Source organism: Thamnophis sirtalis, unplaced genomic scaffold (genome assembly GCF_051295495.1).
Source record: "Thamnophis sirtalis isolate CommonGarterSnake01/CBP01778 unplaced genomic scaffold, rThaSir2_p1.2 scaffold_9, whole genome shotgun sequence".
Taxonomy (NCBI): domain Eukaryota; kingdom Metazoa; phylum Chordata; class Lepidosauria; order Squamata; family Natricidae; genus Thamnophis; species Thamnophis sirtalis.
The window spans coordinates 25,674,053-25,692,981 of NW_028261389.1; the positions used below are offsets into that span (position 1 = coordinate 25,674,053).

Here is an 18,929-nt window from a genome sequence, read left to right on the forward strand (position 1 = left end):
GAATCTTTACATAAGAATGTGAATAGAATGGCATAGTAGCTAGAGGCATACCAGTTATAAAATACTTCCTGTGGAGAATGGAAATTCTTATTCCTCGATTAGCTGCAGACAGTTATAGTGTTCAGCCTTCTGCCCTATAGGGTAATGCTGTTTTTTAATTTAAAAATCAATAGGGCTAATATTTTCCTCCCTTTCAAACTTCAAATAGAATAGCTGAGAGGACTATTTATATGTAACAAAATGTATTCTTTGTTTGGTGCTCATAATTTATCAATAATCATCTTGTTCATGTCTGATAGTCCATACCACTTTGTTCTTGGCGTACTGCTTTGTTTATTCTCTGCTTTATTCCCCCCCCCCCTTCTGTTTGTTTCTTTATTTTAAATGAATGAAATGAATGTTGAAATAGCTGAAAAGGAATGCATGGATGGATGCATTGCTATACTGAAACTTCCTCAGAGAGTGTTGCGCACATTTGCTTAGTATGTAACTGGAATTAGATTTTTTTTTAATGGGTTTTACTGTTTTAAAATGTCAGCATATTGCCCCCAACAATCAGGGTCCTCAGTTTACTGACCTCGGTAGGATGGAAGACTGTGTCAACCTTGAGCTTGATGAGATTCGAACTGCCAAATTGCAGGCAGCTGGCAGTCAACAGATAAATATTGAGTTCACCTACATAGCCTGCTTTGCAAAGCTTCCTTCCTTTCTATTGCTCAAAATCTTGATGGTCCTACAATACGCTGTTATTATGCATCCAGAATTGAACCATGCTCTGTTACTGTGTGTACATCTCTAGTGTGTGATGCGGTTAGGACAGTGTTGGTGGTTCCTTACTGTAATTCAGACATGGGCAATGTTAAGAAAAGTTGGTGAAGTTTGACCATAAGATAGCAATGAGAGTGTGATGATAAATTCTTAGCAAACAGTAAGCGGGACATCCTTATGCTGGGGCAGGGAAGCTTTGTGGATGATATCTAATAAAGAACCATCAATATTTTAAAAAAGCAGCAGAAAAGGAATGCAGAGTAAAAAGCAGTACAAAACCAATAAAAAATAGAATCCATATGACAAGCTACAATTGCTCAATAAATGCAGATGTTCTAAATTATAATGATCTTTAGTTAATCTGCCTATTCATTTTGGGGATCTAATTTCATTGTTTTAGAACTAAAAGCACTTCAAGAAACTGAAAGACAAAAAGATAAAGAGAGGTATAAGAATACTTATTTTCTTGGTTGGTTGGCATGAAAATTAATGGTATTGTATGAGTTGAATTAAACAGCCTATTGGCTGGTAATACACTGTACTGTTTGTGGGAAAGGAACACTAATACATATTTCCTTTGACACTGGTGTCACCCATATCCTTTTGCATTTATATCTAGATTAAGTGAAAATGAAGCTATAGTACGACAGTATGACCAATTTATCATATTATTAAATGTTCATAGGTTGTAACAGTTGGGAAAGCCTCTATATCAGAAAGTCATGAACTAAATGGTTAATTGATAAGATAGTTCTTTCTTCTGCAGCAATAAAATGCTATTATTCTCTCTTGGCTGAGTGAATTCTTTGCATGAACAGAAAACCATGCTGAAGCAACTTTATTTTATATAATATTCAAATTACTCTAGTATACCATTTGCTCATTCCCTATAAACAATACATCAGAAATAGTTATAACGCTATACAGCATGGAAGTATTTGTTATACATTTGTTTTCAGTGGAAACAATCCAGCTGAAATTTGGAAACAAGGAAACTTGAAAACCCCATGGGGACAATAAACAGCTGAAGTTGACTCCTGGGGCTCAAGCCACATGTCCCATACAAACTACTATACCTGCTTTATTATCATGGGTGACACGCCTGAGCTGCTTTAGCAGGTGGTTCAACTTATAAATCCACTTCAGCTATAATCAGTGTATAAAATGATGTGTATGCTAACAGCCAAAGCAACTCATTTCCTGAAGCTATGCCATCTGCAACTGTAGACACTTCACTTAAGGAGCTCATTAAGCAGACATGAGCAGGCTAAGGAAACCACAGCCTGACAACCTCAGAGTGGATTAGCATTATCTACCTTTCCTAATGCCAAAGTCCATTTTTGCCTTCTCAGCCACCTCCTTTTCAATCATTAGTTTTATTGCTGAGAAAGAAAGAAGAAAGAAAGGAAGGAAGGAAGGAAGATAGGTACCATATTTTTCAGAGTATAAGACGCACCAAGATTTTGAAGAGGTAAATTAATTAGTTTTTACACTCTGCAGGCCTCCCAAACCCTATGCACGCCTCATTATTTGTGAAAAATGTGGCATGTAGAGAGTTTGAGAGGCCTGCAAAATGCTCCTGGGTGCTGGGGGGGGGGGGCAAAAACGAGCAAAAAAATGCCTTTTTTTTTTGAGAAAATGTGCCCGTTTTTTGCCAAAAATAGGGAATGCATAGCCTTTAGGAGGCTTGTAGAATGCTCCTGCAGGATGGGGGGGGGCAAAAACGAGAAAAAGCTGACCCATTTTTCGCTTGTTTTTGCTCTCCCTATCCCCCAGGAGCACTTTGCATGCCTCCCAAACCCTATGCACATCCACTTTTGTGGGGTTTTTGGAGGGGTTTTGGGAGGGGTTTTGGGCTGTATTCAGTGTATAAGACACACTTAGATTTTATCCCTCTTGGGGGGGAATAATGTGTGTCGTATACTCTGAAATATATATATATATATATATATATATATATATATATATATATATATATATATATATATATATATATATATATATATATATATATATATATATATATATATATATATATATATATATATATATATATATATATATATATATATATATATATATATATATATATGGCATATTAGTATATGGCAACCCAATTTCATCTCTGGCTCAATTCACTTTGAATTCCAGTCCCAGATGCCACTAGGCCTATTTTATATGTCATTGTGTCTTTGAATTTCTCCCATAGCATAAGCCTAATTTTCCAGTTATGCCTATCTTTTCTATAGATTCTTTATATCACTGTCAGATGTCTATACCATGATAGTTTATTTTTTAATAATTTGGCTGCATCTTTGGCTTGCCTAACCATATTATTATCTTGAAAGGCTATTTATATGACCACACTAATCCACAGTCTTGGGGTGGGGAGGGTAGGGAAGAAAGTAGATAGCAAATGATGACATTTGCATCACAATGTTCTAATGCAAATGATGCCCCCCCCCCTTTTCAGGTTTGTTTTGTGCATATACCATTTTCCCCCAAATAAGCCCTAGCACGTTTTTATGTGTGTATCTAATATAAGCCCTATCCCCCAAATAAGTCCTACTTAAGAGCCTGCACAGAAGGCCACCTGCAGGCCACCTGCCCATTCCATCTGGTTGCTCTCAGTGCCGCAGCCACAAGGGGAGGCAGGGGGGACCCTGCAGCCAGTCCATCCACACCCCAACATCTGCCTAGTGGTGGCAGCACTACCAACCACATGCAGCAGGAGTTCACATGGCCACTGGCCCACTTCTGCTTGCTTGTGGCTGCAATGGAGCAGGAGGCTGAACAATATGTTGGTGCCGCAGCTGTGAGGAGGGTGAGGATGGCCTGGCTGTGGGGGTCCTAAGGCAAGCCAGTATGGGGTGCGTGGGGCAGCCCTACAACCCCTGCCTCATGATGGCAGCACTGGTGCAACACATAGCTTCCTGCCCTGTTGCTTGTAGCAAAAGAAGTGGGCCTCCAATACATGGAAAAAAAAATAAGACACCCCTGGTCTTATTTTTGGGGAAACATGGGTACATGTTATTATTTAGTATCTTCACAGGTTGTTATGGATGCAACTGTACACTCACGCCACTACTAAGGGTCACTGCTGTTCATATTATAATTTTATGTTAAATATTTGTTTCTCTTTATATTAGGAACTTCCCAGAATGTTATATCAGATGGTGGCTACATGTTTTAAATAAATAAATAAATTTAACAAATAAATTAAATGCATGTCACTAGTCTCCCCAAAATATGTCATGTATTTTGTGTACCATTTTAGATTTTTCAGCAATAAACCGTATGCTATTCAGCAGAGAGGCTGGGATGAAGGCCTTTGACAACTATAAATTATGTTCCTCCACTTTTATGCTTAGTGCTACTGCATAGAACGGCCAACTCGTTGATGAATAAAATGAAATGGTGTAACTTATTGCATATAGTAGCTCGTATCTTGTGCCAAGACTTGGCACAGTCAGGCAGCAGCCTGGAGCTTCTGAATAAATTGCTTTGAGAGCCTAATTGGTCTGGCTGTTAGTATACCCTCCATGTAGAATAGCCAGCAGAAAAAGCAGATAACCGAGACTCAAGGAAGTCAGTTGCCTCACATTTTGAAGCAAACCATCTTGTTTCATGGCTCCTGGAAAATTAGTTTCTCCAATCTTCCTTCTTTTTTGACTTTGCTTCTTTGCAGGGTTGATTTTAATTGCTGGATTTTATTTTCCAGAAATAAAAGTATTTCATTTTTCTTTTTTCTAATAAGTTTGCAGAACTTATTCTCTTCCACACCTAGAAAAATGATCCTATGAATCTATCCACAGGGACTTCAGTCTGGTACAAAATTTCTGTGGCAGCCCTATTCATTCCTATTCTATTGTTGTTTTCCCTAACAGAAACATTTCCCCAAAAATCTCAAATCACAAAAAAGAAAAACACTGTGGTTTTAAACATTTGAATCTCTGCATGCTTGGATAGAGAATGCTTTTCAATTGGCAGAAACTCCTACCAGAGCCTGCTTCTTAAGTTCATTGCTTTCCCATTCTTCTCAATCATCAAGTCTATTGAGTGCCATCACTCTTTTCTTTCCTTGTAATAAACAACATGGCAGTGCAAGATTCAGGAAGTAAGTGTCTGGCCAGAGGGGATTTTCTGTGTTCCCAAATTAATGTACATTAACTCAAGTGTTTCCATAATTGGTGTGGTGAATATAATCACTGATCCACTATAAGACATTCAATTATAATGTTCTGAGGCATCTTTGAAGAGTGATAACAATGACCATGTGAAAGCATCTGCTTCCCCATCATCTGCTTCCCCATCATCTTTCTTAAATATCATGTTTTATTTATTTAGCAGATTTATATAGCTATCCATCCCATAAATATGTGACTCTGGACAGCATAAGGTAAAAGTAAAGGTTCCCCTTGCACATATTTGCTAGTTGTTCCCAACTCTAGCGGGCGGTGCTCATATCTGTTTCAAAGCCGAAGAGCCAGCGCTGTCTGAAGACGTCTCTGTGGTCATGTGGCCGACATGACTAAATGCCGAAGGCTGTTACCTTCCCACCAAAGGTGGTGCCTATTTTTCTACTTGCATTTTTACATGCTTTTGAACTGCTAGGTTGGCAGAAGCTAGGACAAGTAACGGGAGCTCACTCCGTTATGCGGCGCTAGGGATTGCCAATCTTTCTGATCGACAAGCTCAGCCTGGACACCATACAAGCCAACAATTAAAAACTCTATGACAATTTAAAAATCAAAATAAGTACAGTTAAACTGATAAAACCCAAGAGTAGGGGAATAAACATCACTTAATCTTTTCCAGCTACTTTATTAAGAGTTTTTGAAAGTATGAAAGCGTTACATCATTTTGTAAACTTTAACTTGACCTAGGGCTAAATGCTGTCTCAAAAGAGCTTCTAGGATTGTGTTTGCCCTATGGCCAAAATGGGTTATTAACTTTATTACTGTGCAATATTAAACAAAAATATTGAGAAGATTATAATTTGTTATAATAATATATGAGTTGCTTTGTAATGCCAATATAAAATAGTTGTTCAAGAACTAAGACATTTGAAGTAACGTTTCAGAATTCTAGCTTAAGATTGCTGCTTTGTTTAATAATATATAATGAACTACCTTCTTATGCTTCCTACCTAACAAATGTATATTTTAGTGAAACATTGCAAAGTATGTTACTTTCCAGTAGCATGCTCCAAACAAGGCCCTAGGGGGTTAAATGTAGTACATTTAAGGAAACTCTGCTAAAGTAATTAGGCTACCAAATTTGACTCGCATGACTGTATTTATAACCTAGGAGGAAATATTTTCCAGACCCCTTATGCCTATTTTTGTATCAATGTTAATCCTTATAGTTCTTGGCTATTTTTCTGCCAGGAAAACTGGATCCTAAGTTGCTTTAAATATATACTACATAAAGTATAAATACAAGTGGCAGCAGACTTATGAAACTTTACAGAGTTAAGTGAGAAGTGCTATTGGTCTTGACACTTTGACAAAATTACCTGGAATCAAAGGCATTAATTGATTATAGCTTGAATTTTATATCAGGCTCAAAATCTCCAGGCAGCTATCATGTGCTGCAAATCTGCACCTGATTTGCTTTGTTCAGGATTACAGTGGGTTTGCTTTTAATATTGTACAGGGTAGAAAAACACTACTGAATGCAATTTGCAAATGATCGTTCAGCTAGTTTTAAGTTAAATCTATTCTCATATCAAAATTACTCTGATCAGCATATATTTAAGCATACTATTAATATTTTCACACTCATAATATTTATAAGGGGGAAAATGCAAAAGACATGCAGAAATTCATGACTTTGGAGATACACCCAGAGTTCTGTCTGATGTGTGTGTGTGTGTGTGTGTGTGTGTGTGTGTGTGTGTGTGCGCGCGCGCGCAAACCATTTGTAACAATTCCTAGCCATCTTTTCTTTTGTATGGAAAACTCTCAAGGTCTACAATTCAGGATTTCTTTTCTTTTGACATGTTTCTTGAAAGGGAATTCTAAATATTATTATTTTTCCTAGAGTTACACAATCTTTCGCAGGGGTTTATTTTTGTGGTAGAAAAAAAGTGTGCATTTTTGTTTCCCTATTCAGAATAATCCATAAGTAGACATGTAAGATGAGCAGCTATTAAACTTTATACTCTACTTACTGAGTGAAGTATTTCCAGTCAGAGATCTTCTAGTCATTGCAATGAACTTAATAATTTAGTTTTAGCAGAGTTCAAATAACAGCACTTGCTAATATAAACAACCAGAATTATGGAATCATATGATTGAAAGGGACCTTGGAAGGCTTCTGGTTGTTTGATTTACTGAATGAGTTTTCTTCATTCCTTTAAGAAAGAAATTTTAACTACGAGTTTAAGTATTTGTAAAAAAAAAAGTACAAAATATAGAGCAAAAGGGTAATTAGAATGTTAATTTTAGAAATTTTAATGGGATAAGAATCCAGATGGGCTTGAATTAAGATTTTGAAATTAATTGTAAGAATTCTTCTTATGGGAAACTATCTACGTTTGTAGCTCAGAGTTGAAATGAGGAGTCCTTGGTGCTCTCTGAGTATGGTCCACTTGGTGCATTGATGTTACCTAGTTAGGATAATGAAACATCTTTAAGAAAACAATCAAGCTCAGAGAGCACTAAGGACCCCTCAAAAATTATAGAATCAGAATCTTCAAATCTTGCTTGAAAAGGTTAATATATGGTCAGAATTCAGTGTAGCAAGAACATAAATTAATTTAGAGCTGGCAAGGAAATTGCCAGAGGTGGAACTTTTCCTCTTGAGTGAGGTCATGTGCCTAGATTTGGCTGACGTACAGTAACATGGAGTTCTGCCATTCTGTTTCCTGATGCTTTGAATATCCATCTGTAGTCCTTTCCCTGGCATTTTAATATCCTATTCTGACAGGTACTCTTAGGAAATTAAAAAGTCTCCAAAATAAATCCTTCAAGCAGAAAGAAGCATGCACTTTTCTGAAGTTGAATTACATGGATGTATTTCAGGGGTATGAATAGCTAGTTTATTAAAAGATATAAAAATGAGATATGGATGTGTGTATGTATGTATGTATGTATGTATGTAGGTAGGTAGGTAGGTAGGTAGGTAGGTAGGTAGGTAGATAGATAGATAGATAGATAGATAGATAGATAGATAGATAGATAGATAGATAGATAGATAGATAGATAGAGCATTTGTGCTGATAAATAAATAAATGGAGACTAGTATAGATCTATTTCAAGCTATTCAGCTCTGAACAGTTAGCCAAACCCTTACTGGGATTTGAACCTGGGCTGAATTTTAAATATTAGGCAGTTATATTAACCTCTAAGCCACAAGCTCTCCTCCCTTTTCAGCTGAGCCAAGGAAATGATTAAGTGTTATGTCAAAGCACCGGGTATGCCCAAATATGGGAGGGAGCATTCTGCTTCCCTTTTGCCTTTCAGCTCCACCCTAGGAACTTTCCAGGCAGAAAACCATGCTTTTGTTGAAAGGCAAGAGGGAAGCAGTATGCTTCCTCCCATATTTGGGCATACCAGGTACTTTGACGTAACACACACACACACACACACACAGACACCTGAACCTGCTATACATTCTGTTCCACTGAAAAGTAAACTCTACCACAGCTAGGAAAAGAAAACTGGGCGTCTTTCAGATGGTTCTGATCTACCAGATTCATTGTATTTCACCCATTGGCCAAGAGATGTGGGGTCTTCAAATTTTTAATTTAGCACATCTTGTGGACTGTTGGTTTCTCACTTTTGTCACATGTGAAAAGCTTTTTAAAATATTTGAATTTTAATCTATGCAAATATAACTTTTTATATTCAGGAATATTATGAAAAGTTGATATTATGATCCATGGAAAGCTCGGTCATACATTTCAATGAACAGAAAATCATGTTTGCTCATTTTGCTTATGGGACTGAAAATCCATTGGACACTATTTGGGATACCAGACTGCAGAGCCCACAATGTGCAGTTACTATACATATGCCTGTATGAGGAGGTACTTGAGGAAGTACTGACACCTGGCGCTCTTCTAATGCAATTACATGGAGCATAAAAATCATAAACAGGTTAGAAGGGGGAAAAACACACAAATGTATCCTCTTTTACAAAAGATAGCAGACAAATCTATTCAACATTAGTACAATTTTTATCAAAATAATTTGGTAAGATACTGGTTGCTATCTCTCCTTACTTCTCCCTAAAACAGAAAGATAAACATTGTGGCTCCTGATGGTTTTCAGACTATGAGTCAAATTACAGTTAGAAAACATTTGATAGATGACCATGATAAAAGAATAAAATAAACAACGTGTTGGTTTCAGCTTTAAATATCCACAAAGTAGATTCCTTGTTAAATACAAAGGATTTAAATAACAATGACTAACATTCTCATAGATGTCACGGGGAACTTCAAATATGACTGTATTAAACTCATTTAGTTTTTTAAAGTGGCCAATTTTCAAATGAAAAATATCAAGAGACAACTTCCTCTGCTGTTTGTAAAATAAGTGGTGGAATTAGTTTCATTTCAAGCAGTACAGACACCAATAGCAATAACCTTGCAATTTGTTATGTATCTTCAAATCCAAGTAGCAACCTTTCCAAGATAATCATCACTTTGTTAATAATGTCACTTTTCTTTTTAAATAAACAACATTGTACATTTTCTTAACATGCTGTCACATTTATGGTTACCTGTTATTTCTGGTTCACATTATATATTTTAGACATATTCTAAGCTACTGTGATCTACATTCAGAACATGGTATGTGGTGTGCAAAAGAAATACATTTATCTGAGTTGTGCATTGCAAGGCATTAATCGATTTGAGTTCAGACCTTTCAGGGTTACTGCAGCTGAAACAAACACGAAACAAAATGTGGTTACTTACCAATCTGTGTGGGGGTCATCAATTATCAAAAGAATTTGGGGCTTCGGTTGGGCTACAGGGACAGGTGTTGCTGATGGCTCTGTGAGTCCTGTAGCAGCTTGTGTGGTTTGCTTCATGGCACTGGAGATGGAGTTGAATATGCTGGTACCAGAAGAAAGAGCAGTTGGTTGCTGTATTGGCTGCTGCCTCCTCTCTGTTGCTGGGGAAACAGGGTTGCTGGTGGAATTATCTGGACGCTGAAGGTCCATCATGTAACCATTTGGCAAGTTAGCCACAAAACTACTGTCTGAGAGACGCCTTCGCAGGAAATTCATTCTGAAAACTTCCCCAAAGTCAGGTCGAAGAATGCAGAAGCAGATTCTAAAGGGTCTATTTGAGTTTTTACTAGTTGGTTGATATTCTATCACCTTCAGGGCGGAAGAGATATTCTGCCACCTACAATGTTCCTTTCTTTAGTTCTCACCTGTGAAATGTAAGAGAAAACCATTTGAATCAATCACTAGCAGGCTAGGCCTACCAGAAAGCCCAAAAGACAACTGCTTCAGGAATTAGGTGATTGAAAAACATAGCCCTAGGAGCTCTTTTCCTATTTTCCAAAGGAAGATAAAATGATGAAGGCCATGTGATCTTGCCTGTAGTTCCTTAGCTCATCTGTTACCCATGGATGTTGTGGGAAATGCTCTCCCATGCAGTTCTAGTAAAAGAACAATTCAGTAGATCTCCAAACACTGACAATGCAAAGAAATATGAATGTAATCGTATTACAGAAACAACAAAAACATTAAAAACAGGCTAAACATGAAAAACAATGCATTACATGTGAGCAAATTACTAAAATATATAGGTACTTCACAAGATTGTACAAGTAAATTAAAGTGCATGAGTGATGGTTTATAGAGAAGCAATTTGATTAATTAAATGCAAAATGTATTTAATGATTTCTTTGGCCCACAGTCATATACTGGGCATAAGAAGTCCATTCTTAGACTCAACATATAGGCTGTTATTAAAGGAAGACACTCATGTTTTGATGCACTAGCAAGAGCAATTATGCTCCCAAACTATACCTTTTTTTGCCAAGTATATTTTTATAAAATTTCATTGTTGACTGTAGGAAACATCAAGTTGACTTACAAATGTGCTTGTCTTTCTTGAGCTGAAAGGAATAGTTAGTAATGAAATTGAACATTTTTTGCCCTTTGCTTGAAAGAGAAACCTCCTCCAGTTAGTGTATTTTGGTATATAATTTTGAATCTGGCAATACTTTCTAACAATTGGAACAACTTCTCTCCTGATGATAAAAGAATCCTATCTTGGGAACTTAGAGAGTTGCAAAGGCCTTTTGTATTGCCTGCTTATCAGGGAAGCCAGAGGCAGTTCGATAAAAGCCAGCCGTGCCAGAGAAATAAATCTTTTAAAATTACAGAAGCTATCTACATTTTTCAAAGGCTGCCTAAAATGATGCATTGTTTGTCACTCCGCTTTGCCTTTGCATTTCTTGAATACAAATTCCATTTTTAAGATGGAAACATGCTGAAGGCATTCTTACCCCAAAGATATAGAAGAAAATAGACGATATGGATGCAATCTAATGTAGAAAAACAAACGTGTACATTTTTTAAAAAAAATCTGAAAACAAACATATTATTTCAATTTCTCATTTCTGATTTTTGTGTTGGATGGTATACAATGTAATCAGTAGTCTAAATCAAATCAGTTGATCCTAAAGGAAATCAATCCTTACTGTTGCTTGGAAGGACAAATACTGAAGTTGAAGCTTAAATACTTTGGCCATCTAATAAGAAGAGAGGACTCATTGGAAAAGACCCTGATGTTGGGAAAGATGCAAAGCAAACATAGAATGCGATGGCAGAGGATAGCAATAGCACTTAGACTTATATACCGCTTCACAGTGCATTATAGCCCCCTCTAAGCGGTTTACAGAGCCAACCTATTGCCCCCAACAATCTGGGTCCTCATTTTACTCACCTCGGAATGATGGAAGGCTGAATCAGCCTTGAGCCTGGTGAGATTCGATCTGCCAAACTGCTGGCAGCGGGTGATCAGCAGAAGTAGTCTGCAGTACTGCACTCTAACCACTGCATCACTGCAGCGCATGAGATGAGCCGCAGAATGAGATGGTTAGATAGTTTCATCGACACAATGAACATGAATTTGGGAAAATTCCTGGCATACTGTGGTCCATGGGGTTTAGTTTAGTTTAGTTTATTTGTCTTGTATGCCGCCCACTCCCGAAGGACTCCGGGCGGTTCACAATAGACAAGGGAAGGGGGATAAATAGACAAAGACAACACTTTAAAAAACGTAACATTCACAATTTCCGTGGGGCTGGATGTTTCACAAGCCTCCCGGCCTGCTGGAGCAGCCAGGACTTGGTGGCTTTGCGGAAGGCCGGGAGGGTAGTAAGGGTCCGGATCTCCACGGGGAGGTCATTCCAGAGGGCTGGGTTGCAAAGTGACAGACAGAAACTTAAAGCAAAAGTTCATATAGAATATTTGTTGGCATGAGTATGGCAAGGTTTTCCTTTATTGGGATAAATTATCCTTCAAAGTACACTGCTGGGGAATTCTGAGAGCCGAAGTCCATGCATCATAAAGTTGCTAAGAAGCACTGAAATAGAAAGTAAGGATGTAATAAGAGAATATGAAACCTTCTATTCCCCACCATCCAGTCAGAGTGAAGAAGCTTCTTGGATGAAAAGTGAAATATCTTCAAAGAAAAAAACCAAGAAATTCCAGTTTCCTCATGAAAAAGGACCTTTGGGACAACCTTGACCCGGGTGACTGAGAATCTCTACAGACTTTTAGTTATGCAGTTTGGGATGAACAGCCTTCAAATAGTGTGGGAATATGAATGGATTTTCAGCAGGGGTGAAATTCAGTAGTGGAAATTTTGAGTAGTTTGGAGAACTGCAAATATCACCTCTGGCTGGCCCCAGAGTGGGGAGGGAATGGAGATTTTGCAATATCCTTCCCCTGCCACACCCACCAAGCCACACCCACAGAACCGGTAGTAAAAAAATTGAATTGAAATTGAAAACATTTGAATTTCACCACTGATTTCCAAAAAAAAACATTGCAGACTATAGGAACCATTAGCACTACTCAGGTGATCCTGAGGACACAGATAAACCTCCAAGTGCTTCATCAATGCTCTAAAAGGATGCAAATGACCAGTTGTCTTAAAGGAATATAAATCCTTCCAATCACCACCATCCAGTCAAAGATGAAGAAGCTCTTGGATGAGAAGCAAAATATCTTCAAAGAAAAAACAAGAAAGTCCTATTGCCTCCTGAAAAAGCATCTTTGGGACAACCATGATCTGGATGGTTGAGAATCTCTACAGACTTTCAGTTTTTCACTTATAATAATCTTATTTCTAGATTCACCTTATTTTAGTATTGGCCTTGTTACCTAACCCATGTTATGTATATGGTTCTGCTTGTAGGCTTTGTTTTATTGCTTTATTCTCTCTCTCTCTCTCTCTCTCTCTCTCTCTCTCTCTCTCTCTCTCTCTCTCTCTCTCTCTCTCTCTCTCTCTCTCTCTCTCTCTCTCTCTCTCTCTCTCTCTCTCTCTCTCTCTCTCTCTCTCTCTCTCTCTCTCTCTCTCTCTCTCTCTCTCTCTCTCTCTCTCTCATTCTAGAGGCATGTTAAAGTAGAATTGCCCTATTTTAAATTTTTGAAAAAGAGGATGCTCTGGAGAGGGGATTGTTTTACAGAAAGTAAGATGCACAATGTTATTTACTTAATTATTGTTTCTCTCTTTCTGTCTGTTCCTTTCACCCTCTCTATCTCGCATCCCAATGGTGCATTTTATCCACCATCAGATTACACCATTAGTAATTGAAATTGAAGGGTGTTTGTCACCTTCAGAAGAATCTGTCTTTAAAGCCAATCAAAACGCATGTTCAAATAATCTAGCTTTTAATGTTATAGTAACAAACATAAATAATAATCAACATAGGGTAGAACTCTACATGGAGCTGTTCCATTACAAGAGTACCAGTACTTCACACATGAGAAAAGACTTTCTTTTCATGAGTGAGATCATCACATATCATATACACTAAATTCTCTCTTTCTCCAACCAGAAGAAACAGCATTCTCTGATTTACACTGGTTTCTGAAAAAGTGAGAGATCTGGTTCACTTATTGTATTAAGCAACATCTTACTTAATAACTCTCAATCAATTGAGTCTGTATTCTATTTTTTTCCTGTTGTAAATGTATACACAGTCCCTACCAGCAACTCTATTCTTTAATCATATTTCCCCACCTAATTCCTTCCAGATGTTCTGAATCGCAATTCCTATAAACAATTGCTAATCCAACCTGTCTGGAGGCTGCAATGATGGGAAAGGCCTTGTCCCAACTGTCACTCTCTCAGTTACACCCTCTGACTAAACTCCTACAGTACTGTTTTCCCATGAGCAAACTGTCCATGTGTTACATTACAAATAATCTATTTATAATAAATAACCATTCCTCAGCACACAATCAATGTACTGCTGTCTTTATGACAATGGACAAATAAATGAGAACTATATTTCTCCCTTGGAGCTATCCAACCAGGCTCAGGTTCACAAGAAGCGATAAAATTGGTTTCTTAATGAAAAGTAAATTGGAAATAGTGTCAATTCTTCCATAAAGATCTTATTCATGAATGTGGATCTGAAATTTGTTTTAATTCCTAAGAGAGGGATTTCTCCTGCAGCTTTTATAAAGTATTGCCTACTGCAAGGCAACCAGAATTCAGGCAATGATGTGACAGAGTCCCAGACACTTTGAGATAATTAAAAAACTTGGTCAGACCAGCTTTTGAGGACAAAAGATTAGAAGGCTTTGGGGAAAACTCTAATATAGAGCAATTGACTCCTTTATACATTAACATTTATTATAAATGGCTCATAGTTTTGCTTATTTACATTTTCTATTCCAGCATTGGCAAGGCAGAATTCTATCTTACAAACTGAACATGCAGTCTATCATCAACAGTGGATAGATATTTATTTGGAATTTGGATCATTCCAAATAAATATAATCTTACCGCAATATGTTTTCCAAATAGGTATCCCAAAACAGATGGTGTTTATATTCTCCTTTATTATATTCACTGCTTGTTTACCATTTTTTAAAAAACTATTATACCCTTTTCTTCTTCCCTATTCTCAGATTTTTTGATCACAAATTGAGAATTAGTACTGTTATTACTGCTACAAATATTTTTAAAAGCCAAAGTTTCAGGTTTTTCTTTCCCTTACTGCCCCCTCCATTAGTCCTCTGTGAATCATTTTTCTAAACTGAAATTCTCAGAAGGCAAAATGAAAAAAAAAGGCTACAATTTGTAATCTCTATGGGGCTTTTATTTTGAAGCAATAAAGGAATTTTAATGCATAAAATAAAAAGGAGCCTAAGGGGAGTACAAATACAACCTCATTATTGAAAGCTTTGGCTGAATTATTAACATTGCTGGGGTTAAGTCAGGCAATATTTCATAGCACATCCTTGGAGAATTTCTTTAATGTTTTGAATTGAAATATAGAAACTAGCCTGTTTTTTTAAAAACCACACTGAAATCTCATATCTTGTCTTCCACTATGACCCACCCCCCTCCACTAACTCATCTGACCTCGCAGACATGTCTCAATTACAAAGTAAAAATGAATGTACAAGTTAACATTACTTTCCCTTCCCAATAATGTAAATTCTGGATAAGAGTGTTTAAAATTAAAACATTTCGCTTCTATTCACCCACTTTACAAACTTCAAAGTTTGCCTGTAATAAGCTATATTTTTGTCTTGTGTTATATGGCCTGGTCTACTTATGCAGCAGAATGGTATGGTAGAATTCAGATGAAGAGAGAGTAGACTTCACTGCTTTATTCAACAAATAATGTCCGCCCCCCCCCCCAAAGGATGGGAAGACACCCAGTGCACATGGAAAGAAGGATCTTCTCTGGCTTCTTTTATGCTATAGTAGTTTTCTATTTATAGGGAGAATTTTAAAAAATCAAATATACTAGAACTTCAACAAAGTATGTTAGAGTATATTATACAAAACCATGACCCAATTTATGCAGCACTTGGGTAACACTTTCAATGTACAATATTTGCCAACTCATTTTTCTTCTGGCAAAATTCCTCAGTGAGCCTGTTAGTAAACCTTGACTTGTACAAAAGAGTTCCAATACCTTTCTCTTCTAATTCATTATCTAACCCAGGGGTAGTCAACCTTTTTATACCTACCGCCCACTTTTGTATCTCTGTTAGTAGTAAAATTTTCTAACCGCCCACCAGTTCCACAGTAATGGTAATTTATAAAGTAGGGAAGTAAATTTACTTTATAAAATTTATAAAGCAGAGTTACAGCAAACCCCTACGACCCACCATGAAAGCTGGAACGCCCACTAGTGGGTGGTAGGGACCAGGTTGACTACCACTGATCTAACCTCTCCCTGCTATCTTACTATGACATTTAATGTGAGAGCTGAATCAAAAGCAATTCTTACATATTACATTCGGAGTCCCCCAACCCTTCCTTGGCCGTGACCCATTACCAGGCCATAACCTGTTTGGAACCACTTATGCAAAGCTTCATTTGTGTGAGTGGTGGGCACACGTGCTCACACGTAAGTTCTATTTGCACGAGCTGCAAGCACTTGTGCCTACCACTCACACAGAACCATCCCCTCTCCTTCCCCCACCAGGCTGCCTAGTCAGAAAGGTTGTGGGCCGCTGTATTACATGAAACAATTTAATGAAATCTATTGAAAATTCTCCATGTTCTTTCTTAATGCTGCATTGCTAATATACATGTGCATTCATACATATCAGACTACAAAGATAACTAAGATCTTCATCTTCATTCCCATATCCTAAAGATTCATGACAAGTGGATCTGTTTTTCACATTTGTTATCTTCTCCCTGGAAAATCGGGAGGTATAAAAGACTCCTTGTATAAGAAAATCCACAGCCATAGGTTGAAGCTGAGTGACAGATCAGCCAACAATAATTTTTCTTCCTTCTATCTGCTCTTGTTCCAGTTACATTCATATCACAATCAAAGTACACTCTTCTAACCAAAAGGAACATGATGTGCCTTGCCTTGCTTTGTTTTCTGCTCTACACCTGACCTCTCTTATACTCAAAGAAATGTCTTCTTTGCAAGATTCTATCCTTTTTCCTTCAAAAAAGTATTTTTCTTCTTTCCACTATCACTGTTTTCTGAACCTTCTAAGGCAAATGCTAGGTACAGAATAAAACACAGTTTCTCTGTTGTCAATACTTCCTACTGGCCCTGATGTGGTTCACCTTTCTTTGGTTAAGGCTAAAGGTTTCTCCTGTCTAATTGTGTCTAACTCTAGGGGATGGTGCTCATCTCCATTTGTTAGCTGAGGGAGTCAGCATCTTCTGAAGACATTTCTGTGGTCATGAAGCCTGCATGACCACTGTGTTTTCCCCCAAATATGACCCTGTCTTATATTTTTTGCCTCCAAAAAAAAGACACCTGGTCTTATTTTTGGGGGGATGTTGTCCACTGATTCATCTCGCTTGCGTGCATCATCCCCAGTCTCATTTCCGCTGTCAGAGACCTTCAGGAACTTCTTCAGCTGGCAAGGCCAGCAAGGGTTTCCTGAAGGGCTCTGTAGCTGATAACAGCTCCAGTTGGATCCGGAGCTCTGTTATTGGCTAAAGAGATCTTCAGGAAACCCTTGCTGGCTGCAGAAGAAATGGGCCGAGGTGTGTGAAGCCTGACTGCAACTGCCCGAAGGTAAGTTGTAGGGCAGCTCCCCCCAATCCCTAACCTAGCTTAATTTTTACCCGTGCACCCTGGAGTGGGTGGGGTCTTAATATCAGCTTATTTTGGGGGTAGGGCTTATATTAGGTGCACATGTAAAAATCAAGCTAGGGCTTACTTTTGGAGTAGGTCATATTTTTGGGAAAACATGGTCTACATGAAGGCACATGGAATGCTGTTACCTTCCTGCCAAACTGGTACCTATTTATCTATTCACATTTGCACGGTTTTGAACTTTCAGGCAGGTAGGAGCTGGGGCAAGGGCAGGAGTTCACCCATCACACTATGTTCAGGTCTCAAATTCTAGCTGTCATGTTTCCAGAGACAAGCTTAGTGTCTTTAATTCCTGAGCTTGTTAGTGATTATACCACTACAAGTATTCTCTTGGAAACTTCTTCTTAGTTCCAACCTTGCCAGCTTTAGCTAGAGCTGGACTTCAGGGCTGAAATCTAGGATTTTCTAATCTCCAATAGTGATTGATAGATAATAGGGCAACTTTTCTAGGGTCTGATGAGGACAAAACAGGAGTAATGTTGCTCATCAAAACTTTCTTATTTTTAGAAACACTTTACACTTAGGAGTTAGCTGATTAGGTATTTTCAGAATTATTGATGACCAGTTTAAAAAAATAATTACTTTCCGCAAAATGGTGCTTGATCTGTGATTGTCCAAAGAAAGGTTGCAAAAGTTTATGCCTATGACTTAAAGGAACCACTGACCTGGATAGACCCCTGACTATTCATGAGACGACAGTAACACAAAATGTTGCATACTACTGGGCAATTCAGCTAGCTTGTAAATGACAAAGAGAGATGTGTTGGCAGGGTCTATATTTTCTAACCTTTTTGATTATGGTGCGTTCTTCCTTTTTATCTTCCTAAGTGTTTTTCAAATTATATTGCTGTGCTCCTGGACCCTAGCCCCTTCTTTCTTTTTTCTATTTGGATTTACAATCTCATTGTAGAGGAAAGCAAAAGCTCAGCTGCACAACGGACAATATTTTTCAGGTTGCTCCTGCCTATAATTCACTACTGAATGGCTAATTATTCTCTTCTGTCTAAGTAATTAAATGGTATGAAAAGGAAGAATCATTTATTGTATATTATAATCAATAGATTAGACATGCACTGACCTATGTAACAGAGGTGGTATTCAGCAAGTTCTGACCAGTTCTGAAGAACCGGTACCTGAAATTTTGAGTAGTTTGGAGAACCAGTAAATACCACTTCTGACTGTTTCTGTCCCTTCTATTCTCTGCCTCCTGAGTCCCAACTAATTGGGAGGAAATGGGGATTTTGCAGTAATCTTCCCTTGAGTGGGGAGGGAATTGAGATTTTACAATATCCTTCCCCTGCCACACCCACCAATCCAAGCCCACCAATCCATGCCCACAGAACTGGTTGAAATTTTTTT

At 37.8% G+C, this 18,929-nt stretch overlaps 1 protein-coding gene across 1 annotated transcript in view; it reads right to left on the minus strand.

Annotated features, from left to right (window-relative positions):
- The window catches only part of SYN3 (synapsin III), a 197,091-nt gene that overhangs the window by 164,358 nt on the left and 13,804 nt on the right, over positions 1-18,929 (minus strand). The window contains exon 2 of the mRNA XM_087723116.1: positions 9,698-10,160. Coding sequence (XP_087579242.1) covers positions 9,698-10,011 — 314 coding nt within the window. The 5' untranslated portion in view covers positions 10,012-10,160. The remainder of the gene's footprint in view (positions 1-9,697; positions 10,161-18,929) is intronic.